Consider the following 26604-nt stretch of genomic DNA (forward strand, 5'->3'; position numbering starts at 1 on the left):
TTTCCAGTAGCCTGTAGATGGGACACCAAATAGCCCTTTAAAAAAATAAAAATTAACCTACTCTTAAAAAACAAGAGCAACCTGCTTCTGTAACACTTGTTGCCAATATGAAAATTTTACTTTTCTTCAAATGAGCAAATTCTGCTAAATCTCTGTGCTGCCTCTAGAAATGCACAGCAGTACCCAGTGCTCCCATTAAAACCCAGCCACCCCCCAAGACACCATCTTTAATCCGATGGCAGCTGGCATGGAGCTGCTAATTTTTTAGATTACCTGTGGGCATTTAAAGGTGCTATGTAAGCGGACACTTAAAGTAACAGGTGCTATTGTAACTTCTTGTTGCAGTACACTCTGTGGCATCAAAAATCTTCTTAGCCAGTCCCCAGGTAACTTTTGGTCTGTGGAGGGTTCCTGACACAGATGTTTAAGTTGACATGAGCTGAAATTCAGTGAACCCACAGACTATCACCTGTGTGTAAAACACAGTGGAAAGAAGGCTGCAAATCCTGAAGTCTTCTTGCACCACTGACCACATACAGCTACCTGTGTGGAAGCAGGGGCTGGTGTTGGATGCAACACATGCCAGTTGAATCACTCTGCACCTGCAAGCTGGGTCTACAAGAGACAGAAACCAACAGACTACAACACAGATTACATGATTAGCTAAAGATTAATGTGCTCGGCAGTAACTGTATTTCATTCCTGTGCCTTTAGGTTGTTTCCCTGACTTAGTTCATGGCTACGTTCACTCATTATTGGCCGCTGATTTTCCCTCTGAATTCCCAAATATGAGTCATGCACTTTCTACCTCTCTGGTACCTTCTACAACAGGAAAGTGGCAAATGTCCAGGAGAAAAGCAAGTCCTGGAACAGATTAAAATTAATGGGAAGAGAAGTCCCCAGACTGATGTGATGTCACTGAAGTTAAAAAAATATATATATGTATAGCAAGCACAAAGCAGTACACACAGTCCCAGTGCTTCTATGTCAGGTCAACACTGCTGAGAACCAGGGTTGGAGTCAAATATTGATAAGAGGGAGCCCAAGCCCTGCAGGAGAACAAATCCAGTCAGGGAAGGGGATCTGTGCTACCTGCCCATGGGGCTAGGTGTGATTTAGAGTCCCTGCAACCTGGGGTACCCAGCCAGGCATGCTTTGGCGTGGCTGCACTTTCAGCAAGTGGAAGAAGAAGTTGCAATAAGGGAGAGCAAGGGTACCTTGTACACTGGAGAGAAAATAGGTCGGTGGTGATCTGGGGACACCAGGCACTAGTTGGTGTTTTGTCCCCAGCATTCTGGGTGCCCTTGGGAGAACCATTTCTTTCACCTACAGTAAAATTCAAAAAGTGATTTCACACACATTTGTATCATGCAATCTCTTACATACATGTACGTACCTGTATCGGCACTTCTGGAAAGGTGCTGATGTGCCCATCAGTGCTGAGGGAGAAGCCGCCCTTGGTGCCCTACGGGAACATGAGACAGCACAGACATGAGCAAACATGAGGCAATGCTCCTGCTTCCCCACAGGGAGCTCACCCTGGTTGTGTGCTGCTTATGGAGAGCTGCACCACACAAACGGAAATCTTCTCAGTCAGACACATTAGGTAGTTCATATTTCATGTCCCGTTAAGGGGTACACTAATATTTATAAGGGTACTTCATTGCCAGGGCTCCTTGGGTCAGAGCAGGGGCACCGAATCCTCAGCAGAAAGCTTTAACCACAGGACCTTCAGGTCAGGGGAACTGACAACGTAATCTGAGATGCGCTGAGGGCTTTCTTGGTGTGCTTCCCAGGGACGATCAGCCTTCCCACAGAAGTGTCTCTCCGCAGCCAGCCCCTTCCCTCCCGCAGGCTGGCCAGCAGGTCGCCGTGAGGAACTTGGAGCGTCTCGGGCTGTTCCTAGAAATGCCACTGGAATTTCAAACGTTCCCTTTGGTCCCTTATCACTTTCTAATTTATTGCATCATTTGAAGAAAGTGAGAGGCCAGCCAAGGTTGATGCAAATCTTAGATTCAGCAAAAGCACCTGAAGAGAAATTGTGTCTCTGTGCCCCACAGCACTGAGGATGCTCAGCAGGGAGAATGCTCAGCAGCCAGCAGCAATGTGCCTGACAGAGGCTCGGCCTCTCCTCCCTGATCAGGACCAGCTCTTCAGTGGGTGCAAAGCCACTGTGGTGGCAGCAGGGTTGGATGTACAGCAGCGAGTTCCTGGCTGTGTTGGATTTTCCACACCTGGGTACCTGCATCCAGGTCTGTGCCTGAGAGTTGGTTTCTTTTGTAACCCAGCAGTGGAGAGTGAAGTTCAGCAGTCCATGGGAGCACTAAGATCATGGCTATCAGTGGTAACGTCATGTTTTAAAATGCCATGTCTGTTATTATCATTGTTGTAAAAATTGATTTTTACAACAACCAGGCTCCCAGCCCAGTGGTCTCTCCCCTGAAGAGCCCAGAACCTCTTCAACCAAAGCAAGCAAAACATCTGCATCAGAGCAGAGCTTACACCCACAAAGCTCCCCAGAGTCTCCTTCTTGGTTTGGTTCCTTACCCCGTTTCATTTCAAAATGGTGTCCACAAAGCAAGTTAAGGAAGAAAAGGGCACAGTCCAGCAAGTGTCCCCCTGCTCACAGGACAGCCACCTGCCCACGTGCTCCAGCTTTGGGGCTGGCAGCAACAGAGGCTGTCCTCACAGACCATGCCAACAACCAGCACGTTGGAAACTATGCACAACATAGTTTTAAGCAAACAATCCTAGGCAGTGCTGTATGGTAACTACACAGTTTTCTAATCAAATCTACCTGAAAATCTGAAGCAGCCACTGCCATGAGCACTAGGGATGCTGCCGTCTCTTCCAGTAGTGTCGCTGTAAGTATACATTGTCCAGTTAGTGGGAGGAGGAAAATGTCCTTCCTGGGAGCCCTCCTCTGCTGGAGCTCTGCTCTAGGCAGCATCTTTCTGGAGCCACCACAGCTCAGTGTAGACCTGTCTCCAGCGGCCCTGGGAACTGGAAAAACAACACACACACACACAAATTCTGACCTTTCTCCACATAGCAGAAGTTCCTCTGAAAAGTGAAATCCCCAAACACTTGCTCCAGAAAAGAAAAACAAATCAATCTAAACCTCCACCTCTTGTAATCCCCGAAGAAAAATGAGAAAGGGAAAAAAAAAAAAAAAAAAAGCTTGAAAGAGCTAGGACATGTGCCTTGTCTGCCTTTGTGTTTCTGCGAAAAGCTCTGAATTATGAGTGGTATGCCATGAAACCCATTTGGAAGAGTCCGTCACATGTTCGCATTTCTCAGACATGTCCTTCTCCACCTGGAAATGTTGTTCTGGCAGACTGCAAGGATCTTGTACATTTGCCCAGGATTTCTGGGCACTTGAGCTTCCCAAATCCGTGCGGCGTGCAGCTCCAGCGCTCTGTGAAGCACCCGTCCCGCCGTGCCTGTGCTGCTGAGGCGGTCTGTGCAGACCCCTGACGGCCAGCAAAGCAAAGCGACTGTGCAAATAGTCCTGGCTGGGGAACCTGACCTGAAACTCCCAGCTGCAGCACAGAGGAGGGGAGCTATAGGCTTTGCAAGGCTGAGAGGACATTAAAACACCACAGAACACCCTCCTGAAGCCCAGCTGAGCACCACCGCCGTGGCTGTAGACTTCAGGAGCTACATCCATATTTTTTGTGCTGTCTCTGCAAGCTTTCCCATGATATCTGTTCCTGTTTCCTGTGTGTGTCTACAAAAGCCAGCACAAAATCATGATTTGTTTCCCTCCAAGGGCTGTTAGAAGGATACCACCACCATCAGCTGTGAAAGTGGCACAGCTTTTGCACCCAAGAGGAGCCCATATTTTCAAGTACTTGCTCTTCTGCAGCCCCTACTGATCAGTGGCATATTCCACACGAGGGCATATTTTGCCAAAACAACCTCATTTACATGCTAAATGCCCTTGGACTGATTAGATGCCCTGCGGGCCTTCTCCCCTCAGATTTGCCCCTCTTCAGTTTTATTCGATGTCCAAAGCTGGTGTCATTCCTCAGAGATGTCATTCTGCTTCCAAGCTAATGTTCTTGTGCTCCTTTTTCTCCGAACAAAGGTGAATGCTGGTAGTGTAACATTTCTAAGAAATTCCCAGCAGTCGAAGGGTAGCTGGGGGGAGAACGCAGAGGGAGGAAGGAAAACTGAGTCATGAGGAGTAACTATAAACAGAAAGAGGGACAGGGGTAGGAGAAAATCAAGTCAAAGGCAGTAAAAGTGGAGTTCTCTGCTGTAAATACATTTTTGTCACATTTGGTGATTTGAAAAAAAAAAAAAAATACAAAACACCAAAAACAGTTTAAGGTTATTCCCTAGCATCAGACAAGCAGCAGTTCCGGCTCTTCAAGGCCAGCTGAAGCATCAAAGTAACTCACAGTAAATACGTGTCCGGTCTCTCTGGCAGCCTGATGAAGCATTGCTAAATTCAACAGCTCCTGGCACCCCAAGAGTTTCCATCCATTTGTACTTGTCTTGTTTAAGTCCTGCTGATGCTGGAGATCAAGAGGCTAGGAAGAGTGCGGAGAGATTCTGGCACTGCAGCAAGAAGACAGGAGGATAATGTAACACGGCGTACCCCTGCAGAACAGAGTCAATAAGCAATTGTCTTGTCCAGGGGCTACTGGGCATCCAGCTGGCCAGGAACCTCTGAGATAACTGAGTGCCACTTCAGTGGTCTCGCTGCTCGCAGGACCCCTTGCAGGTTTGGGACACCAACCACCCCAGGCCCCAGAAGTGCATCTCCTCTTCATCCCTGGGCCAGTAAGCAGTGTCCCCCGCCCATGGTGTGCTTCTGCTGGAGTGAGTCTTCTGCACCTCTGGTAGGTCGCGGTGTCTGAGCATCTGGAACTGCTTTGTCCCAGGTCTGAAGAATTATTGTAACATCCATAAAGAATAAAAAAGAAAAGCAGCAGATGGAGGTGTACCTGAGGGCATGATCTGAGCCTCATCTCAGTGAGTGGCCATCCTGCCTGGCTGGCTCCTGCGCACCTTTACCTCCTCGTGCTCATTCCCGAGCTTCCTAAACAGCAGCTTGGGGCTGCAGCCAAGTTTATAGCAGCCAAAGGTAAAGCATTTTCTGTCCCCAGGGGGCATAGGAATCAGGCTGCTCGGTTGAGTAAACATCCCCAGAGGGCACTGGAAAGCACCAAACCAGGAAACAAGAGCCTCCACGTCTGCTGGCTTTGACTGGAAAGTAAGTCACTGACCATTCAGTTCTGTCACTGTGAAATCCCTGATATTTCCCCAGTTGATTAGGCATCACATTTCACGGCTGCTCTGGCAAGCTTCACCACTGCCCTGTTTGCTCCAGGTGCACCCAGATCCCTTCGCTGCCTTTCCTGAACTTTCTGTGGTGCTCTGAGCTCCTTCTCTACCTGGTGTCTGCTGCTGGCTTGGACTCTGCCTTGCATGCTAGCATCCCAAAACGCAAACAGTACTCCTCAAGGGGTTAAAAAGGAGAGGGAGAAAAAAGAGAAAAAAGGAAGAAATAAATGGGTAGTCAACAGAAAGGAAATGACTTGATTTTGGTTGCTTGGTGGGCAAGATGTTTTGTGAGTGTGCTGTGCCTGATGGTTCACTGGGCTCTTTCATGGACCTTTTGGTTTCACTCACGAGTGAGTGGATCACTGACAGCTCCATGCAGGTGGCATTTGACAGAAGGGATATAAATCAGGCCACGGCATGTTCCCCCACCCTGTCCCTCTGTTTGGGCAGTTTGGTAGTTAGTCATTGCCTAACGAGCCATCAGGCAGTGCCCCACTGTCGTACCACCCTCACCCCTCTTCTCTTGTCTCTGCTGTCAAAATCAGAGGGCTCACTGTTACAGGGTAGAAACCCAGGCACCTTTACACCCTGCTGGAGACATTTGTTTCTCCAGAGGCCCCGGTAGCCCCTAGTATCCCTGCCCACCACTCAGGGCCCCATTTCAGCCTCCCCGGGCTGTCAGTCACTGCCTCACGGGCGCTGCTGGGAGGCACTACCTCTTCCATGAGTGACCATGAAGGATCTAGAGGCAAACCATGTTCTTGTTGTGCCCCAGAGCTCACTCCCTTGGCCTGGGAAACAGCACAAAGGACTGGATTTTGGCTGTAGCTCCCTGGTTCAGGCAGCAGATCCAACCCAGGGCAGAGAGCTGTGCAAGTAACACAGCTTGACACCAGGTGAGGCCCAACCTGCCTCCGACTGAGGAAGCCCTGCTGGGATTAACACACCAACCCATCTCCTCTCTACAATGGGAGCTGAAACATGAGTGCTGGCAGTGCTGCTTATGTGGAAGTTGCTGCCAGGAGTTCACAAACGACTGGAGTGACCAGAAAATAAAAGTTTTGCTTCTCGCAACACGGTTCACCAAAAGCAGCGTCTCCCTGCACGAAGGCTGGTGGGCAGCCAGAAGGGGCGGGAGGCAGCGCGAGCAGAACCTCATCGCCAGCCCTGATCTTGCTGAACTCAGCTCCGATGTCACCCTGTTTGCATTTGTGTCCTCGTGTCACCTTGTCCTCACATGCACTACTTGTATCTTTCTCTCTTTTATCACCTGAAATGATGCATCTTCTCCGCTTCTATCCATAGCAACCAATACAGTGTACAGAAGGAAAGGTGAATAAAGTTAAATTCAAATGCAAAATGGGAAAACTTAGTTTTTTTTAAAACTGTTTTATATAAGCACTTGCTGGAAACTGGCACAAACAGGATGCTATCTGCCCGGAGATACCATGGCACATGTAAATGTGACCGAGTGGAAAAGACCCTTCCCTGCCAAAGTATTTGCTGGAGATTCGATAACGAGGTGCCACTGTACAACAGTGGGTAAGGGTTCAGGGAAAGTGGAACCAGGAAAGGCACCCAGGCAGTGCGGGCTCTGCCTTTGCAGGCTGCTGCTCCACACAAGCCTTCCCAGGCTTCTGCAGCAGAACTGGTCCACCCGTGCAACACCCCTCTGCCTGAAAGCAAGCACAAGCCTGCAGTGGCTGTGCTGGCCAGGGATTTAGGGTCTCATTCTCAACCCACCAGCATCTCACACTCCGTGCTGAATGCAGTGAGTTGTTCCCAAGCTCACTTATGCAATAAGCTCCTGTTCACATACAAACCTCAGCATTTCTCTGCTTCTGTTCCCTGGTGATCTCGGAGCCAAACCAGCTGGAGGAATCCTCCTCTGGGCCCTTCGGACTTCTTGGCTTCATACAGGTAGGTGGTGGTGGCTCCCCTTTGAAGCGTGGAAGCCTGCAGGCAGCAGGCAGCGTGCCCGTGGGCAGCAAGGTGTGTGTGGAAAGCACCCAGCCCTCTGTGATATTTGCTTCTCACAGCCCGTCTGAACCCCACTGCCTGACTCAGCTCATTGAGCACGTTGCTCTCCTCCTCTCCCCTTTCCCCTCCTGCTGCCCTTTTCAAACAGCGTTGCTTTTAGCTCATTTATCTGCCTATTGGGGTGATATGTAATCAGAGCAGGGAGTCCTGATGGGAAATACAAAGTGATTCTTTAGAGCGGGCACTGATTGAGGAGGTTACAGCTGCCCTTTTGCCTGCTTTGCCTTCTGCCCCAAGTCTGTCAGCACTTAACAAATTAGAAGAAGATCCAGGGTGTTCACAAGCCCATCTTACTTTAGAAAAATCTGTTATTTGACATGTGACACTCATTTGATGTGGAGGTAAGTACAGAGCCTGCCTCATCTACCCCCTGCACGGGGGACTGGGGTCAAGTCTTGCTGTAACAAAGCCCAAATAACCTCCAGCCTACTGACTTTAAAAAAGTGGTATCCTCAGTTAGAGTGAACACTTGTAACCAAAATAATATATATTTTGTTCACTCCCATCATATATCCCGAATGTCAACATTACCAAAAGACAGGAAACATTTTCTCCATCATTAGGAAAAGTGGAGCTACTCCCCAAGTCCTACTTAATTACACTTGAGCAACAACTCTGAAATAAGGTTTATCATAGATCTGTGCCCCCTACAGGACTTAATCAGCTGTGATCAGAGAGCCTTCCCGAGGAACAATCTAGGAAAGGAGAGAGAAAAGGCCCTGCAATAAATCTTCCCACAAAAATCTTGTTTAATTAAATGGCTTTCCACATCTGTTGCTCTGCTCTTCTTGGCAATCTAAGAAATCTAATCCTGTTATTAATCTTCTTCCTTTACAATATGGAGAATAAAAACCACACTTTCTTTCCTGAGTTTGGATTCTGAGAAGACTTTTTTTTTTCCATATGAAGGAGGCCAAGTAAATGGTAACATGGAGCACGCCTAACACGAAGGAGGATGAAATGCTGCAGAATTCAAGGCTACCCTCAAAAAACAGCTGGTAGAAGTACACATACAAACCAGAAAGAAGGAGGAATGAAAACAATCAGAGGGCTGATGCACCAATACCTACAGCAGAGCACACAACTGAAAACAGACTCCAGTACATACAGACTAAAAAGGAATCTGGTACAAAAGCCATTCCTCTTCTGCTTTTGCTTTGTGAGCCTATCAGCATCTGTTCCAAATCAGAACAATATTAACTGAGTCAATCTTGTAGATGTCGATGTCAGTGTCTTCCAAGACACATTTTTGTGGTTAGTTCCAGAAATAAGTTTGCTTTAGTCCCCCTGCCTCTCCCTTCCCCCCCCCCCCCCCAAAAAAAAAAAAAAACACACCCACACAACCCTTTACTCTAGGTAACAGTGTAGAATCTGATAGCACGAGGTAGAGCCACCGTGAGGCAACAGGTGTCTCGCACCTACCATCTGCAGTGAAAGCCAGTTTATTTTGGTTCCCTGCTACTATCTGCATAAAGGCTCACTAATTGAGCTGCAAACCTGCAACCGCACCAGCATGGTCAGAGCCCACGCACACACTCATTCTCTGTAGGGATATTCATTCCTGAAAATGCAATTATGGAAGCAAGAAGATGTCAGAGACACAATTACTATTTTGACCTCAGTGTGATTACTCCAGCACCTCATACTTTCTGCAAAACAAGTCAAGAAGAAGACACAGGAGCCCCAAGCCACAAACAATTCCTACATGACTGAACTGTTATAAGCATTCACCTGCCAAGCTGTACCCTCAAATTTGCTCCTACTTGTACACATGACAGTATTTCAGGCTCAGTAGCTGCAAGATTTTTAACAGATAATTTAACACACCTACTCCAAGAGGGAGTGGAATTGTAGAAATGGGTATGCCAAATCCAAGACAGTGAACGGTTCTTGTGATAAGGGGAGCAAGCATAATGCATTATGTAGGATGAAAACTTCAGATGCCTTTAATTGCCTTATTTAAACAGAACCATTTAACGTCGTATTTCAGTGAACGTACTGACAGAACTGTGAATCAGTGTAAGAATATTTTTCTGTCAGAGTCTTGCATGGTTATTTCTCTGAGAAGATAAAAAGTGATATCACAGTACAGAGCTCATCATTCAAAGACACGGATCTGTTTATACTTACACTGATCATTAAATAAGCATTTTCCTGACAAAAAAAGGCACTGAAAATTCCAGATTAGCCATTCCAGGGAGTTGAAGGATAGTTCTTTATGCATGATCCAAATTCTTAAGTCCTGAAACTCTGGCATTATTTTTATATTAGTGTTTAAAATTACACCAGTGTGCCTGCATGCAACTTCAATATAATAAATACTAAGTAGATACAGAAAAAGCAGCACTAAGAACCTGTCAGGAATCAGGAGGAAAACGCAAAGTGAAACTCAGTTTTCTGTTGGCAGCACTGCTATTTGCCTTTCTTGTTTTTCCAGAATTCAAGTGACAAACCTGTACATACAACCCTGCAAACCCAGAAGCTCTGTACTACACAAAGAGGAAGCACTTTTGTGCTTTGTGACCACATGTTGAGAGTTTGCAAGGACAACACAAGCAACATATATGGAACATTCACTGAAAGCATTAGAGGGTTTTCTCAGATTAGCAACTACAGTACTGAAAAGAAACGTACTTTGCTCTTAGAAAGAACACACAGGCTTCATGGAGGTTCTTTATTTAAAAAAGCAAAAACATAGAAAGTCTTGAGTAGAATGTAGGTAGCAATATCTTTTATAAAATTCATTCTTCTAAGTATGTATTTATTACAATAAATTATTTTCCAAAATGATGAACCTGGAGGTGGTTTCACTCCCAGCATCGTACATCTAGGCATCTCCATAATCTGAGGAACAGAATGGGAAAAAGAAATTAATTTCAATAACCTGAAATGTGCATTTGCAAACAAGTTACTAATTCATTTTCCCATAACTTAATATTTCATCAGAAAACAAGGTGCTCTTTCCCCCCCACTCCAAATCCATCTCTCTCAGAAGAATGGCAGCATAGTCCTTCCCAAACAGAGATCCAAGGAAAAAGGAGAAATTAAAAGGAAAAAGGAGAAATTAAACACAATTTCACAGAACTTTGTTTCCCCTTCAGCCTACCTCTTTTGAGACATACATATATGTTCTTTATAGTTATTTATGTCCATTGCCCTCAGTCATCCAGTCTCTGAAATGCTTTTCCATCAAGCTTCTGGCTCTCCAGTCACCAACATTTACAGTGGGGATGATTTTCTGTGGCTTCAACCATTGAACAAAACTCTTCATTTCCAGGTAACTGCTGTGTTCACTATAAGGAATACCTGAAATAAAGCAAATCAGAGAGATCTGTCAGTTCGCTTGGCTTCTTGCCAAAATACTTTTGCAAACTTTCAGCTCAGAAGAACTCGAATTATTTAAAAAAAAATAAAAATATCAAACTGGAGATTTAAATCATATAGCTAAGGTAAAAGGAAAATCCAGATTTAATTTCTGGTAAAGTTACCTTGAATTATGTTACCAAATCAATCATCTGTGCAAAATGAGCTGTATCTAACATTCAATTAAATGAACATTAAAGTTTTTAAGAGATTCAACTCCATCTGCTGATAAGAAATGAGAGGGAGAAGATCCCCAGTCTCCCCTCTGTAGGAGTAAGGTATGGTATGGGATGAAATCTTGGCTCTGGAACTGAACTGCCACCAGCATCGCTAGGACCAAGATTTCATCCTTGAAGTTTCTGCAATACCATATAAAAGCCTTTGTTTGCAAGAGGAGGACATGAGCAAAATGTACATAAAAATCTACATTTACAGTGTCCTCGATTACTCTTCTCCTGGAGAGATCCATCTGTTCAGTTTCTCAACAATTTATCAGAAAAAGCATTAGTTACAAAGAACAGTTGGAGTTTCCAGAACAAAAAATAAGAAAATCATTCACACAACCAGATGCACTGAATCGTTACCACACTTATACCATAAATGGTGATCCTTCCTCTCGTCTGAGGCTTGATATCCAGCAGAGAAAGGCATGAATCAGAGTAGGTCCATCCAGTAGGTTTGAAAGCCAGAACTTGATCAAAATTCTCAGAAAACTTATTTAAGTGGTCTTGCAAGCCCTGTTAAAAGAATATAGCACATACCGAGTCCCATTAAACATCTCTTTAGTCTAAATATTGGAGATTTTATGATGGAGACACCTCAGACTAAATTTTATTTTTTCATGAATAAGAACTTTTTTCTTTTAAATACCACCTGCCTTCAAATTAATAATGATAAATACTTAAATTTGCAGGACACCTTGTATGCTAGGATCTCAACTGCTTCGTCTGAATAAGCGCATATTAATAGCTACGCATTACAAATCAGAACACATGAGGCATAATTACATCTTGTATATCTTGCCCCCAAGCTATTCATTTCCTTCGCTCAGCTGGAGGTCAGCACTCTTGCAGCTGAGTTCTGATAAAAGAAAGTAAAAGCCAGCTTCAGTGCAAAATCATCTGGTTAATTTAAAGTACCACTGACATCTTGATATCCGTTTGTTTCCAGAAGCACTCAAAGATTAAGTAAACTACCCAAAAAATTGCAGCAAGCCAGTGCACAAGTAGAGTATTGCTCTGACAACTAACTGTGCTTTATCATGTCTCCAGTCATGGTAGGAAGGAAACTAGCTCCCATCTCTTCACTCTTAAGAAAAAAAAAATAAAAAAAAAAATTGAAATTTAAATAGTTGCCAAGTTGGCTAAGTTAGCCTTCAATGTTGTTTAAGCTAGGATCAGGAAGAAGATGAGAGAAGTATAAGGAATGTACAATCCTATTCCTGGATAAAGTGAAGTCAGTATTATTTCAAACCAAAAGCAGAAAATCAATTTCATGTGTCCTGTATAAAACCTTAAAGGCATATTCTTCATTTGAAAGACTTATGAGATTTTAGAACTCAAAATCATAAACTTCACAGCAGCAGCAGGAAGAGGAATACAAAAAAGAAAGACTGCTGAATAAAAAAGGGGAAGGGGGTGGAGATGGGGAGGCTGTGACAGAACACTAACCACCCTGCCAGACACTTGAAAATCATCACACAGGGAAGTGGAAAGCTGCCTGCGACACTGCTGCATTTAGTAGCACCTTCAGTACCATGCCCAGTAGCAACACACAGAACCCATCAATCTGGGCACGTAGAAGACTTACAAAAAACCCTACCACAACACACTTGCAGCAGGAATCACGGCCAGCCTCCATGGCTCTTAATGCACTGCAGAAGTCCAATCTTCACTAGATTACAAATACAACTGCAGCAGCCTACTTCTTCACACTTCATTTAAGAAGACTGACAGGGCTTAAGGCAACAATTCACAAAAACTGTATTGCCTCCCCTTGCCTGACTGAGATCCAGTACTTCAAACACAATGATTATGATAGTAACCAGTGCTAATTTGTTCTCAATTTTTGTTACAAATCAAGTGTGCTACATTCACACTAAGGATGCAATTTCAATCCCATCAAAAACAATTTGTGCATTTCAATCACAGATACTTCTCAACATCTCCCCTCAATTTTCAGTGAATGACGTTACGGAGCTAAGCAACGTGAAGGAGGTGCATGGACCTGAAGACCCCAGTCCTCTGGAAATCTTCCACTGCATATTCAAGTGGCAGAAGTCCCAACTTTTGACTTATAAAATGTTGTTTTTGTTTCAAGAGAAACACACAAGCACTGTAGAAAAGACGGCCTCTTTCCACAAAACAAATGACTACAGTGTTTGCTCATAACAAGTTCACTTTAAATACACATTCCAATCTCTTCTTTTTATTTCTTTGGCCAACACTATTCTAAACCTTCATCCTTTTAAAATGGAAAATACATTTTACTGCTAAATCAGCCCCCTTCAATTGCCACGACAGGCTGTTATCTAGTGTTGCTGAAGTCAGCAGTACTTGATCAGCTAATTTATCCTTAAAATACTGAGTTCATGTTTACTGATGCTACTGGAACAGAAATAAGATGAAAGGCAATGGGAACTCATCTTTAAGCACTTAACATTCTCACATTTTATTGATACTACATTTCACCAGGGCATTCACACCTAGTTACTGGCCTCATCAGAAGCTTAGCCTCTGGAAGACCACTGGGCTGCCTTCTTCACATGAACACAAAATTATTACCAAGAGGGTGAGACCAAATTTGAACAACTTCACAAATGAAACGAAAGTCCCAGTGCAGAGGACCATAGCTGGTACCCCAGGCCCACCATCTCTGTCCTCTGAACCTCTGTACCTTTAGCCCTTCCCAGTCCTTTGCAGGGTCCAGGCATCGCTTCTGGCACGCTGTCGATTTGTCCAGAATCCCCACTCAGAGATAAGCCCTTGCACACGATACAACTGCCTCACCCTGAGAAGCAACGCTGCGTAAGACATCCTTGTGGTATAATCACGCCCTCTGCCCAAAAAAGTCCAACTATGTGAGTACGCCGCACACACTGGGATGCAGCAGCAGAATTGTGTAACAAGCCAAAAAGCTGCAGAAGAAACTAACATATAGCACTATTTATTAAGACAACATGTTAAAAAAATATCCATATATATTCCCATCACTCATTTCCTGTCTCACCACCGAAAAGATTATAGAACAACTTAGAATACTTTTTTTTTTTTTTTTTTTTTTTAGAGTTCTTTTTCCTGGAGCTCCTGTCCAAATCACACCACCTCCTTTTCTCCTTTTTAGGTCAACTCTGACCTTGACTGGGTCTGCAGCTAAATACCATCTTGCTCTGAAGAATTTGCTTGGGATGGCACAGCAGACCTGCACTAAAGCAAAAAAATAAATCCAAGTTTGTAAGGCCTAAGTGACCACTGTTTCTCTGTCTTTCAGGTTATCTTTAAACTAGAGCCTGCTGCTTTGCCTTATTGTCATTCTGTATTTTGTGGTCTACTTAGAAACACCTTTTCCCCCCAGGGATTTGTCACCTTTCCTAACTAAGAAATCCCCACAAAAACTTTCAACAAGAAAATCCTACTGTCTCAAAGCTCTTGACTGAAATGTGTATTTAAAGTCATCTAAGAAGAAATAATGTCTTAAAAACTGCTTTACTTGCTTTTGCTACAAATAAAAGAAGATTCCTGCGTGTGGAAAAAACAAAGCACATGTATGTATGAAGTGTCCTTCAATTCATTTACTGAGTGCATTTGTTTATGGAGGGCTTTTCGCTGATTTTCCAATATCTGTATTCCTGTATGTACCCCAAGTATCCATATTCACATTCTTCAGCACCAGAGCAGAAAGCATATTCTTTTAACAGATGAAAGAATGATTGTAAATCCAAGGAAATTGACCTGAGAGATGAACATGGAGAACCCTATTCCTTTTTCATGTCAAACAACAGGCTGAAATTCGGAAATTCTCGTGGGCTGCCTCAAAACAGAGGAAGTCTCAGCCAGAAAATCCTTCTGGTCTTCTCCTATATCACACAAAGTAAAAGACAGGCTCAAAACAGGGACTCAATGTCAAAATATATTAATTGCTAATAGGATAGATCCTGCAGTCATTACATAAGCCTACTTCAAAAAGGCCTGCAAAGAGCCAGCCTTTGAACAAACCTTACCTTATCTTGTACAAGCACTGAACTGAAGTTACACTTCCAGTGCATCACGTTTGGAAACATTTATTAATGCTTAATTGCATTTCATTTTCAATGCATTGCAGTATGTCAAAACTCTACTAAATGAATATGATCTGACAAGAGGGTAAAAAGCACCAAACAACACTGGCTGGGAGGAACCAACAGTAAGATTAGCTAGCAAGTTAACTAACAGAGTACATTTTCAGAACTTACCTTAAAAGTAATTTGCATCATGGGAAGAATGTGAAGCAAAGTACCAGCCCAGTCCACACTGATGAGGGAATTAACAGCTGCTGACTCCAAGCACTGCAGTGTTTTGTATTTATCACGGGACATGCTTGCTTTCGAGCCCAGAACTTCAGCAATTGCTTTAGGATTAATTGGGAAAAAAAAAAAAAGTAAACAACCAAACACACAGAAAAAAATATAAAAGTAAGAGGTATTTTGTTACTTGTTTTGGAGACATTCCTAGTTACTGTACTGGACTATCACTGCAAGTGGTGTGTGCAGGTTTAGGCACCACAGTATAGAAAGGACATAAAAGTGTCAGAGAGCGTCCAAAGGAGGGTTACAGAGATGGAGAAGGGCCTAGAGGGCAAGATGAGTGAAGAGCAGCCGAGGTCCCTTGGTTTGCTCAGCCCAGAGCAGAGCAGGCTGAGGGGAGGCCTCACGACAGCTCCCTCACGAGGGGAGTGGAGGGGCAGGCGCTGAGCAGGACCTGAGGGAACGGCATGGAGCTGGGACAGGGGAGGGTCAGGCTGGGGGTTAGGGAAAGGTTCTGCACCCAGAGGGTGGTCGGGCACTGGGACAGGCTCCCCAGGGCAGTGGGCATTGCACTCAGATTGATGGAGGTCAAGCAGTGTTTGTACAACGCTCTCAGACATAGGGTCTGATTTTCTGGGTGGTCTCATGCAGACCCAGGAGTTGGAGCTGATGATCCTTGTGGGTCCCTTCAAACTCGGGATACCCTACAATACCACAATTATTTTTAATATTGAAAAAAAATCCATATTCAACAGGATGAATGGTATTTCATATCCTAAAATTAAGAAGAAAGATCTGTAATGGCTGTTTAAAAAAAAAACAAAAAACACAAAAAACATATTTTTTAGTACCAGAATTTAGTATGACAACTGGAAAGAGAAGGAGAATAGAAGCACTTTGATAAGTTCTAAGTCATATTTCTTTGGTAAAATGTTACTGGGGTGAATTGTTATTTATTTCAAATAAGCCAGAAACACTTAGTTTTTGGAATATGCTACAAACAATGTAAATAATCTAAATTTCAGTGTGAAATTCTTGTATTGATGACTTCAAATATACTCAAATCACAAATGGTACACAGCTGCCTGCTCCAGGGTATACATCTGGGCAATCAATTTGTTTTCTAACACTGTAACTGAGTGAAGCATAGCATACAAGATTTTCATTAAGACAGAAAAGATGTGTTTTGGTTTGGGGAATGCTGTGTTAAAACAGATTTCATTAAAACTGATTACTATACGTATTCATGAAAATGCATAATGTAAACCTGGAAGGAAAAACTGTTAGCAATAATAGAAGTTGAAGAATAACTACATCCCCGTGCTCTCTTAGCAGAATAAAATTATTAAAACTGAAAACGTCATTTATGCTTTTAAGTTGTCTTTAGCCCTTTTCTCACCACAATCAATTGAACAGGTTTATTCATGTGGTATCCAAATATGTATTCTGCGTATATGTGTGGGGGGTGGTGGTTGTAAAAATGGCAAAAAAATACTTCTATCAAAAAGTTTAAACTTACTGATGAGAAAAATAAAAAACTAGCAGTAGGATTATTAAATCTGTTTGATTTCTTAATGCAATATCTGATTATTAAGACTAAGGGACCATTTATGTTTTTCAAGAAAAAGTCATTAACACTGATTTAGACATTTAATTATTTGATCAGTTACAGGTTTTTTACATACCTAAAAAAACTTTTTCTTTTCCAATGGAGTAAGTGCCACAGACAACTAGAGTACGTGGGTTTAAAGTCACTGTCTCAAAGGCAGTATTGACAGCAAACTGGATAACTTCTTGTTGAGAAGGAAAAGTGTATTCAGGACTACAGTACCTGGGGCATGGAAACAAGACACACCAATTCATTACACTAAATGGAAAAAATCTGAATTTAACAAGAAGGACCTCCAACTTGCATGCACACTTACACAAAGTAATGACAAAGATGCTATTCTGAAACATAACTTCAGTCTACTTAAAATCTATTAGAAATCACTGAAGTGTTCAGATAAAATTATTGGAATAAAATTTACACTGAGTATATCAGTCTTCTCTCTACAACCCTACAACCATTCACTTGTCTGACACTGCCACTCAATTCTGTAGCTTTTTTTCCTCTATAAATACCAAGTGCTCTTTCAAGCTAGATATTTGCAGCACGTACTAATTACATCCTTATGTCTATTTTTCCTCATGCACACAAACCATAACATAAAGCATTATTCATTCGCAGAAACATATGGAAGAGAAATGAAAGACTGCAGCTGGGCATTAGTCATCATATACAGAAAAACAATTTTATATACATGAGTCACAGAAAGGTCTAATGAAAACCTGGATAAGTGACAACCATTTGGCATTCTTTCACTCTCTGAATTCTCTCTTCCCCCGACCCCTTTCATAATATAGCTGAATACTCATAAAAGCAACGTTGCACAATCCTCTACTTTTAGAGTTAAACACTTAATGTACAAATTTTGCAACCCAGAACTTAATACCATGTATAAATAAGATGGTCATCTCAACAAATACTTGACTATCTTTTCCAACACCTACTTTTAATCTCTCACGTAACAGCATAGGAGATGAACAAGGCAGACATAGATAAAATCAGATATTTTTCAGAAGTCTGTATAACACTAGCTAACAAGTGTTAAAACAGTATGGTCATTTATACTTACATTTACGTGGTTCACATAAAGTTTTACTAAACTAAAAAGAGGATTAATATATAAAATGTATGTTAAATGCAGCTTACGTGGTATCAAGGTAAAGGGTGTGGACTTTTTGACCAAGCAAAGCAGGGTAGCGCTGCATAGAAGGATCTGCCCTGAAGTCTCCTGTGTGCAGGATAGCAGTTCCACTGGGCAGACAAAAAAGGATCATTGTTGCACCTGGACAACTGGAAAGGAAAAACAAAAACCAAGAAAACACCATGCAAATGATGTTAGTTTCTATATAGGTATAGTGCCTTAAGACAAGAGATAAACCACTGTTTATCAGTGTATATCAGTGTAATGAAAGGATGCAGAACAGCATTTTAAAATCACAGCTACTACGCTGCCTAAGTTAGCTAGAAATTCTTGTTTTATAAGGAATCCTAAAGCTATCCTTATTGCCTCAAAGTAGCCTTGAGTTCTCAGCTGAGACAGAAAGAAGAAAAATTACCAACAATAAAGTAATCAAGCATTATTATTTATATCCCTGTTGGGGATGTTCTTTCTTCTAGGTACAACAAAGATGCTGCCTCAGTTGCAATTTCTGAGATTCTATGAGACTTGATTTAAAGAAGAAACAGCACACCAAAAAGCAGCGGCATTCTTATTTGGGGGAAACATTATTATTTCAGATGTATCTTCATTCCTGTAGGACTTACTGAAGCATTTCCTTTTAAACTCTATTTGCAGGTTTTAAACATCATCCAATATCCAGAATTCAGTGGTTATAAATACAACTCTTGTGTTGGCCACAATGCATCCACTGCGCCTTCTGCAGTTCCTCACCAAAGCTGTCTGAAGGGCAAGTGCAGACTGGAAAACCAGACTGGGACTATTTTGGACATGAATCATCTGTAAAGGGTAAATGAAATCTCAGAAACCAGGAAAACTGGCATGAATCAGAGCTAAAATGACAGAATTGGTAAACTCTCCAAGAAGTTGAACTTTGTACCTAAGGTTTACATGCCTTTTAAATTGAAGGCAGGGGATCAAGGAGGCAAACAGGAAAAATGAAAAGTGTCCAAATTACATAAGAAACAAGGCTTCCTTCATTCCCAGAAAGGGTTCTCAAAGGACTTCATGGAATCTTATCTCTCCAACTATAAACAAAGCCTAAGATAAGTAATATTCAAACCAGCTGTGACACAGTGCTGTGTGTCAATATATAGTTTAGGAAAAGGACTTCTCTTCGAGCCCATAGCCAAATAAGGTACCAAGAGACAGAATGGCAAGAGCACGAGGATGGAATCCAGCAGCTACTGAACCCTAAATCCAGCATTACCACACACTGACAGTGCAATGCTGGGCAAAGATCTCACCCTTTATCACCAAATCCAGTAGATATTTTTTTTCCCCTCCAGATTTCAACAGGGTTTTCTTTATCATTCAATTTTAAAAATGTTGGCTAGGTTTTGTCTCTCTCAGGATCCAAAGGAACACATTTTTCTTTAGCTGAAGATCTCAATATCTTCAGCTGAAACCTAACAGATCTGATAACCAGTTCTAGGATGTTCCCAGCTAGATAACAAAAACTTAAGTGTCCAGACCACTGGAAAATCCCAAGCTCTCAGAAGTGTAAAAATTAAGGAGCTATGTGTGGTTGACACTAATGGACTCATTGCAAGCAAAAATAAAAGTAAGGTAGAGCTATCAAAAAAGCCTAGATTTGATTTTCAAAAACAACCCACCTATTCCAAAAGCTAACTACTTGCTATACATTTAGGTTTCTACATGCGTAATGCTCTCGTGAAGTGAAAATGCACATTACTAAGTCATGTCAGGTATCTGAAGAATTTCTACCCTTTTTTCAGATCCACTAAAACCTAAGAACTATAGAAATAAAAACTGCCTCTGTACAGTTATCTTAATATTCTATCCAACCAATGGAGTGATACATACTGATTGGCATCGAGCAACACCACTTTGATCCCATTCACAACACATTCTGTGTCCATCGGCAGCACATGGACGTACTGCTCTTTGACTCGAAGTTTGCTCTTCACCAGATTGCCAGTTATCTGTAACAAGAAAAGGATTTAATATGGAATAGGAACAGAATCTAAAAAAAGCCTCTGTTTATTTTAGAAACAAAAGCTCTTAAAGCCAGACAGCCTGGCTTTGAGAGAAACTATGAGATCCTGCATGTAATCAAGCCTTTCAGTAGCATTTCACCTCTCAAAAAGCAAACTGAAGAAAAGCTGTCTTAAAAAAAAAAAACAAATAAAACTTTTGAAAGCCTGTCAGCACGTTATGGGTTGGAATCCAAGAGGAGGCCAACACGGAGGAACAACACAGCAAGCATCTGTTACAGATTGACTAGTCAAGAATCACAAAATGGTTTGGGTTGGAAGGGACCTTAAAGATGACCTAGTTCCAACCTCCCTGCCACGGACAGGGATGCCACCCACTAGATCAGGTTGGTCAAGGCCCCATCCAACCTGGCCTTGAGCACCGCCAGGGATGGGGCATCCACAACTTCTCTGGGCAGCCTGTGCCTCACCTCTCTCCAAGCAAAGAATTTGCTCTTAACCTTTAACTCAAATTTCCCCTTTTAGTTTAAAACCATTCCCTCTTGTCCTGTCATTATCTGACTGAACAAGAAGTCACTCTCCATCTTTTTTTTTTTTTATAAGCCCCCTTTAAGCATTGAAAAGCTGCAATGAGGTCTCCCCAAAGCTTTCTTGCAAGGGGATCCCACATTCCCCTACAAATTTCCACCATGCATAATTGCCCCAACAGCGGAACTTCTGGTCCTCTATTTATTTTCACCACTGTAGAAGTGATTGTAGTTGCAAATAGTTGGATAACATCCACTGATCTTGAAAGCCCTTACCTTGTTACAGTAGATTGGAAACATGAAGTTTTTTGTCAACCCGCAATAGTGATCGGAGTGAAAATGAGTGAGGAAATAGGCTGTGCAGCCTTCAATTTCTCCATACTGGAAAGCATCAACTGTAAAACCAGTTCCTGCAGCAGAAGGAAAAAGGCAGAAGAACCTTGTCAGTAAAAATGCATAGTTCAGAACAAGTTTCTAGTTAGATTTTTATTGTTATTCTTTTTTATTTATTTCTTCCAAATTGGAAAGGGAGAACAGTTACACTCCATATAAAGTTTTAGGGACGATTTAAGGATGAACATGTTTTGCATGAGTCAACAGTCACAAAAAAGATTTTATCTCATTAAAACAAAGATTTAGCAAAGCGTCCAAGTGCAAATATGTTCAAAGGCCTTCCATATATCTGTTGTTCAGCTGCCATCCTACACAGATGGCAAAGCAAACAGAAAACATCTATCTGCATTCAGCTATTATTTTTGAAAGTTCATGTGGATTAAAATCTAATACCAGCATCTTAACACAAGATAAAATGGACAATGACAGCTTAAAAAACGCATTTTGTGATCAAACTGTAATTTTTCAATTACTCTATGGTTAATATTCCTCCCAAAACATGCTACCAAGTTACTAGTTACCAAGTGAGCAATCCAGGGTCTTCAAAAAAATTTGGTGAGATGAAACTTGACTGACTTGCTGCTATTCCACGTTTTCAGCGAGGTGCTATTTGCATAAAGGTGTTGCATAAAGACAGCTCTCTTCTCTGCAAATCTAATTTTTTAAGTGTAAATGTATGACAGATGGCCCTTGCACATTGGGTTACACTTTTGTAAAACCACCAAATACTGCACGGAACTAGGGCATCTGGTGGCACTCAAATATTTTTCACTGTCTGTTATGCAAATTTCCCAGATCTCCCAGTAGGGCTAGAAACAGTTCTATTCACTGGAGGATCAAACATCAAGTGTTTGCAAGTCAAAAAAAAATACAGTGGTCTGCTAATTGAAACCAAAAGAAAACAAAAGAAAACAATACAAACAAACAAAAACCTGTTTGAGAGGTACCACAATTGAACGTCAGGGAGGCTGAGTTATATTAGGCCACAGGGATAGATACGTATCATTAGCAACATAGAAAACACAGTCAAATACACTTCAAGTCTAGTAATAAAGCTGAGAACACCAAATAATATAGATAATAGCAAAATAACTTTAGAATTTCACTGTAAGCACAGAACTCTGCTTCTCACATTTATTACATATGGGAAATGCTCTCAGCCCACAGAACCCAAGATACAGGTGTAACCTCACACGCACTTGTAGGTCAATCCTCAAGCAGCAGCTTGGCACTTGGAATCACTGATGTATTTGGCTTCCTCAGATATCTTATTAAGACTAAATCCTTTGGTGGTAAACAGAACTGAGAGGATGTGAAGTTTTATTTCTTTGTTTTTTAAAGTTCCTCATGTATTCTGTATTTAGCTTGAGAAGACTGAGGGATTCCTGTCTGTTTTGCTGAGCTAATTTTTTTGCTTGGTTTTAATTTCTTTGCTTACATACTTGTAGCACTTCGTATTTCTACTATTTGTGAGCTTCATATACAAAACAAATTTTTTTAACTTACTGTAAGGAAATAATTGTTATTGACTGCCCCATTTTCACTGGCAAATGAAACAATGTAGAAGATTAAATTTAGGAATTAAAGTAAGTGCATATTAACAAGGGATATATCCAAAAAAATTAGAATGTGTATCAGTCTTCAAATACTCCTCATGTTTCTTATTCTGTCAAACACATGCAAAAGTCTGTCCCTGAAATCACTTTCCTGAGATGACTATGTCAGTGTGCTTTATTGATGAGGCTGTTGCTGACTCTGGTTCTACAATCACTTTCTTTTGGTTATCTGCACCCAAACAAGACTTCATTGACTGGGATGGAAGAAGGAAAATTTGTTACAGACTGCAACACTAAATGACTATGGGGAGCGAACACGCTGAAAGCTTACATTAGGGAAAAACACAATACTCCAACCGAAATTGGTTAATCACTACAGAAAGAAATAATTGTCTCTCACCTGGTATTTTCTTGTAGAAAGGGCACTGTTTTTTTCTTGCTCCTTCACCTGTAGCAGGTAATTCTCTAATTTTTTTTCTCCACTTTCTGCAGCCACCAGAAGTTACATCTACCAGCTCTCCATTCTTATTTGAACTTTCTTCAGCTCCTTCTACGTCCTCCACAGATCCCTCAGCTTTCCTTTTTTGCTGTCTGGGCCTCTTTCCATTGGGAGTTCCTGAACTTGGTGTCTGCTTTTCCTCACTCAAACACACCTCTCTCTTACTTTCCTCTTTTACTTTGGGTTTTAACCCAAAGAAAACACCAATGTCCATTTGTTTGAGTTCTTTGGCAGAACTGGATTTGGCATTCGCACTTGCTAAAGGATGAGATGACACTGTTTTAGAGCCGGAGCTGGGAAAGCATGCATCAGCTGCGTTAAGGTTTTCTTCTTTCTTCACTACCGACTGTGAACTCTCCTGGTGAGCAGCTTTTTCAATTGCACTAGCAGCCATTTTACCTGGATCGGTTAAACCGTTATTTGGGTCCCTCCTAACCTTACTTTTTTGTGACAGAGGAGAGCCAGCACCTTCCCTGACTGCCACCAGTGGCGTACCTGTAAGACCCACACACACAGAATCCAAAGCAGGAGCACCACTACCTTTCAGCTCTGCGTTACCTGCATCAGCAGCTGAGGAAATCAATCCTGGCTGTTGAACCTCCTCCTCAAATAATTCACAGCTAAAAGGAAAAGAGGAGTCTGTCACTAGGGCCTCTTGATGATGCTGATTACCTACACATGCTGAATTACAGAAGTTACTGCTCACATGACTCTGAAAAGCAGCTATTCCACTATAATGTTGACAGTTCCATCTATTTACTTCCTCACAGTGTTGGTTTTTTAATACAAAATTTCCCTGTTCAATATGCTTGTACTGATGCTTCTGCTGTAAAAGAAGTCCATTGCATTTTTTGATCTCCACAGAATCAGATTCTATATCTTCAAAGTTCTGGCCTTTGAATAATTCGTTTTGCGATATTTTTGCTTTTTTCTCCTCTTCATCAGTTTCCTCTTCACTTTCCTCACAAGTACTCAGTGGAGAGTAAGAAATTTCACAGTCACTGAAGTCCACTTTTGACTGTAGTAGACTTGGCTGATTTGTATCTTTTTGACTACTCAGATCCTCTCCTTTAACACTTTCTTGAGAGGACGCAAAGTCATAAAATTCAAATTTACAACTATTATCTGTGGTTTGTGTAAACTGAAACGTTTGTTGAGAGTTTTGAGCATGTGCAAAAGAGGAAGTACTTTCACTGGTTATATTTAGAGTCTTCTTTTGTGGTGAGCTCTGTACCATTGATGCACACTCATATTTTGGGATGTTTTTTACGTTATTGGATTGTTTCTCATTCTGTGAAATTTCTTCTGAATGACTTGGGAAACAACCAGACTTTGCAGCAGTAGAGCATGTGGACCTCCCCTCCAAAGCGTGTGCTGAAGAGCTTACCAGATATTCTCCCGCCCTGCTTGCTGCAAGTAGGAAATGACTATAGCGCTTGTAGTGGGATGGAATGGTAGAAGTGCAGAGTAAGCCATCAGGACACTCTATGAAAACAGTTTAAAGAGAAGTTCTGTTAATATGTTTGCGTATATAATTGGCATAATCATTAAAATAAAAAACACATGGCATACAACTTAAAAGTTCTTTCTTATAAATACAGCTATTGGAGGAGAGAAGCCACAAGTACAAAGTAATTTTCAAGCTGCCAGATCTCGTTCCAGAGACAAGGCCAGAACGAGAATGTTTCCAAACTAAAACCAAAAGGCTGACACTAACACAGCACTAACCCACTAACCTTGAATTCATTCACCCTTCCAACAAGAGCATGGCACCTTGTTTCAGTACTGTGCTAACATAGTTACATGGCTTCTGGTTTCGAAGTGTGTCATGCACAGGTAATGATCTCAGAGTAACAGCACCAGAAATAGGCCAAGATATGTTTCAAAACAAACCAAGCCTAGGTTCTGAATCAACCTGAAACTGCATTTAAAATGGTCTGTTAGGTTATATGTTAAATTTGAAAATTGTCATGTATTTACTTATGTCCTAAAAGTATTCAGGATCCATTTGCCAGCAAAAAAAACCGCGGCTGTTCCCTATGCAATTTTTGTTGAGTTTGGTAGCCTAACGTTTAAGAATTTAAAGACAGATGCAAATCAATCAGTATTTTTCATCTGTTAATTATGGGAGGAAGAGGTGGAAATCAGGTGTTAACACATCTGCATCAAGTTAAAACCACTGCCAACATCAGGAATAAGGGCTCAGATTTCACTGTTCTGAAGAAACTTCAAGGAAAGTAAAAAAGATGTGAAAAGGTAAGTTGCAGTTATTTATAAACACTGTATTTCCTCACATGGAACTAGTCATGGGAATGGTTCCATCTCTATTCCTCTTGAACAGAACTGTGAACCAGTGTTATATTGTAATACAGGAATATCCATGTATAATTCTGGATAAAATTTCTAAAGCATACTTGACCCAGGGCTAATGTTTCAAGCAAATTAACCTAATAGACTTATTTCTGGTTACAGCTGTCCTCAGAGAACCACATAAATCACATGTTTATTGTTGATACCCATACCAATATGGATAACATATTGGATAACAACATTTATACTTCGGGAAATTCAGTGTTACAAGTAGAGAAGTCTCAGCTGAAGGAGGTTTTTGGTGAACACTGACTGAATGATTGAAAGGAATTCCAATATTTTAAGCTGGTAAATATTCACCTTCGATTTCTTCAAGCCAGTGAAAAGTGGGATTTGCTAAACCATCATGAATCTCTATCACAAAATTTTGAGATTAGGTTCTGAAATTTTCGTATCAGATTTCCACGTTCTTCACAAAGAGCTGAAAATTTGATAAGAAAATGTCAATAGATGATCAGCAACAACTTTCTGAAAATCATACCAGCTACCATCTCGTTTTTTGAACCACATATGAAAACTGAAGCTTTCACACTGCTTCCTGAAGAGCTTTTCTCTTACCCTACTCCTACCTTTTTCAGTGGATCCGGGGGTGTCCAAACACTCGGCAACGTGCCACCGAGGCGTCTGGACTCGCAGCAAGGCGAAGGGCATCTGGCAGCTGGGACAGTGCCCGTCGTGCGCCGGCCTTGTGCTCTGTGGGCTGCGCTCTGCCTGGCTGCCTGTGCTCTCCTGGGAGAGCACACTGCTGTCATCTTTACTCGCCTCTGGATCCTCGTTTGGCTGTGATGTTGGCTCGCTTTCCTGATGATCACCATTTTTCCCCACCGATTTTCTCTTATTTCCATTTCTCCTTTTCAGCCTGCCCCTGCCCTCGGTTACTTTCCGCAGAGGAGCCGAGGGCCTCTCCGAAGCGCTCTGCTGCTTGCGCTTCCTGACGGACCTGTACTCCCAAATGTCCTCCTCCAGCAGAGCCTCCTCAGACATAGCCCCGCACAAACCCCCCTCCCTGCCCTCCTGAGGGGACACCCCACAAACCCAGCCCGCCTTCCCCTAAGGCGCCCTCTCTCCCCTCCGCCCGGCAGCCAAGCGCCCCGATTCCATCTTAACGACCCCAACCCGGGCCCCAAAGCCAGCAGCAGCCCGTGAGGGGACATCAGCACGGTGGCCCCTCAGCCCCTCAGGATTCAGCCACCGCCTCCCTCTCTCCCTTCAGCCCCGGCCGCCGCCATTGCCCCTCAGCGGCCCCGGCCACCGAGGCTTTCCACGGCAGTTTCGTCACCGTTCCCGCAGCATCCCCCTCCCCCACAAAAAAATCC

At 42.3% G+C, this 26604-nt stretch overlaps 1 protein-coding gene and 1 long non-coding RNA gene across 4 annotated transcripts; both read right to left on the minus strand.

Moving 5' to 3' along the window:
* Window positions 1-40: 40 nt before the first annotated feature.
* On the minus strand, window positions 41-5351 carry LOC119717303 (uncharacterized). Of its 2 annotated transcripts, none has more exons than XR_011810149.1 (3): window positions 4407-5351; window positions 2798-3003; window positions 41-1465 (listed from the first exon to the last, which is right to left on the minus strand). It is a non-coding gene; the product is annotated as an uncharacterized lncRNA (long non-coding RNA). The 2 variants fall into 2 exon arrangements; XR_005266587.2 differs by having other exon boundaries at window positions 41-1326; window positions 1397-1465; window positions 2798-5351.
* A 4644-nt stretch (window positions 5352-9995) lies between these two features.
* DCLRE1A (DNA cross-link repair 1A) lies at window positions 9996-26566 on the minus strand. Of its 2 annotated transcripts, XM_005014440.5 has the most exons (10): window positions 25858-26565; window positions 22820-24403; window positions 20747-20880; window positions 19813-19931; window positions 17955-18098; window positions 16885-17030; window positions 15149-15303; window positions 11294-11435; window positions 10442-10641; window positions 9996-10179 (listed from the first exon to the last, which is right to left on the minus strand). In XM_005014440.5, the coding sequence occupies exons 1-9, from the start codon at window positions 26270-26272 to the stop codon at window positions 10475-10477; spliced, it is 3006 nt and encodes a 1001-aa protein (XP_005014497.3). In that variant the 5' UTR covers window positions 26273-26565; the 3' UTR covers window positions 9996-10179; window positions 10442-10474. The 2 variants fall into 2 exon arrangements, 1 of the variants encoding a protein (XP_005014497.3); XR_005266573.2 differs by lacking the exons at window positions 9996-10179; window positions 10442-10641 and adding an exon at window positions 14649-14773 and having other exon boundaries at window positions 11300-11435; window positions 25858-26566.
* Between the last annotated feature and the right edge of the window lie 38 nt (window positions 26567-26604).

This window comes from Anas platyrhynchos, chromosome 6 (assembly GCF_047663525.1).
Source record: "Anas platyrhynchos isolate ZD024472 breed Pekin duck chromosome 6, IASCAAS_PekinDuck_T2T, whole genome shotgun sequence".
Classification (NCBI taxonomy): domain Eukaryota; kingdom Metazoa; phylum Chordata; class Aves; order Anseriformes; family Anatidae; genus Anas; species Anas platyrhynchos.

Excerpts from the sequence above, each read along its gene's own strand:
- DCLRE1A (XM_005014440.5), bottom strand. The coding sequence starts at position 26,272 with ATGTCTGAGGAGGCTCTGCTGGAGGAGGACATTTGGGAGTACAGGTCC. Across the intron at positions 24,404-25,857 it reads CCCCGGATCCACTGAAAAAG|AGTGTCCTGATGGCTTACTC; the intron begins GTAGGAGTAGGG and ends CTGTTTTCATAG. Across the intron at positions 10,642-11,293 it reads AGGAAGGATCACCATTTATG|GTATTCCTTATAGTGAACAC; the intron begins GTATAAGTGTGG and ends GCTTTATTTCAG.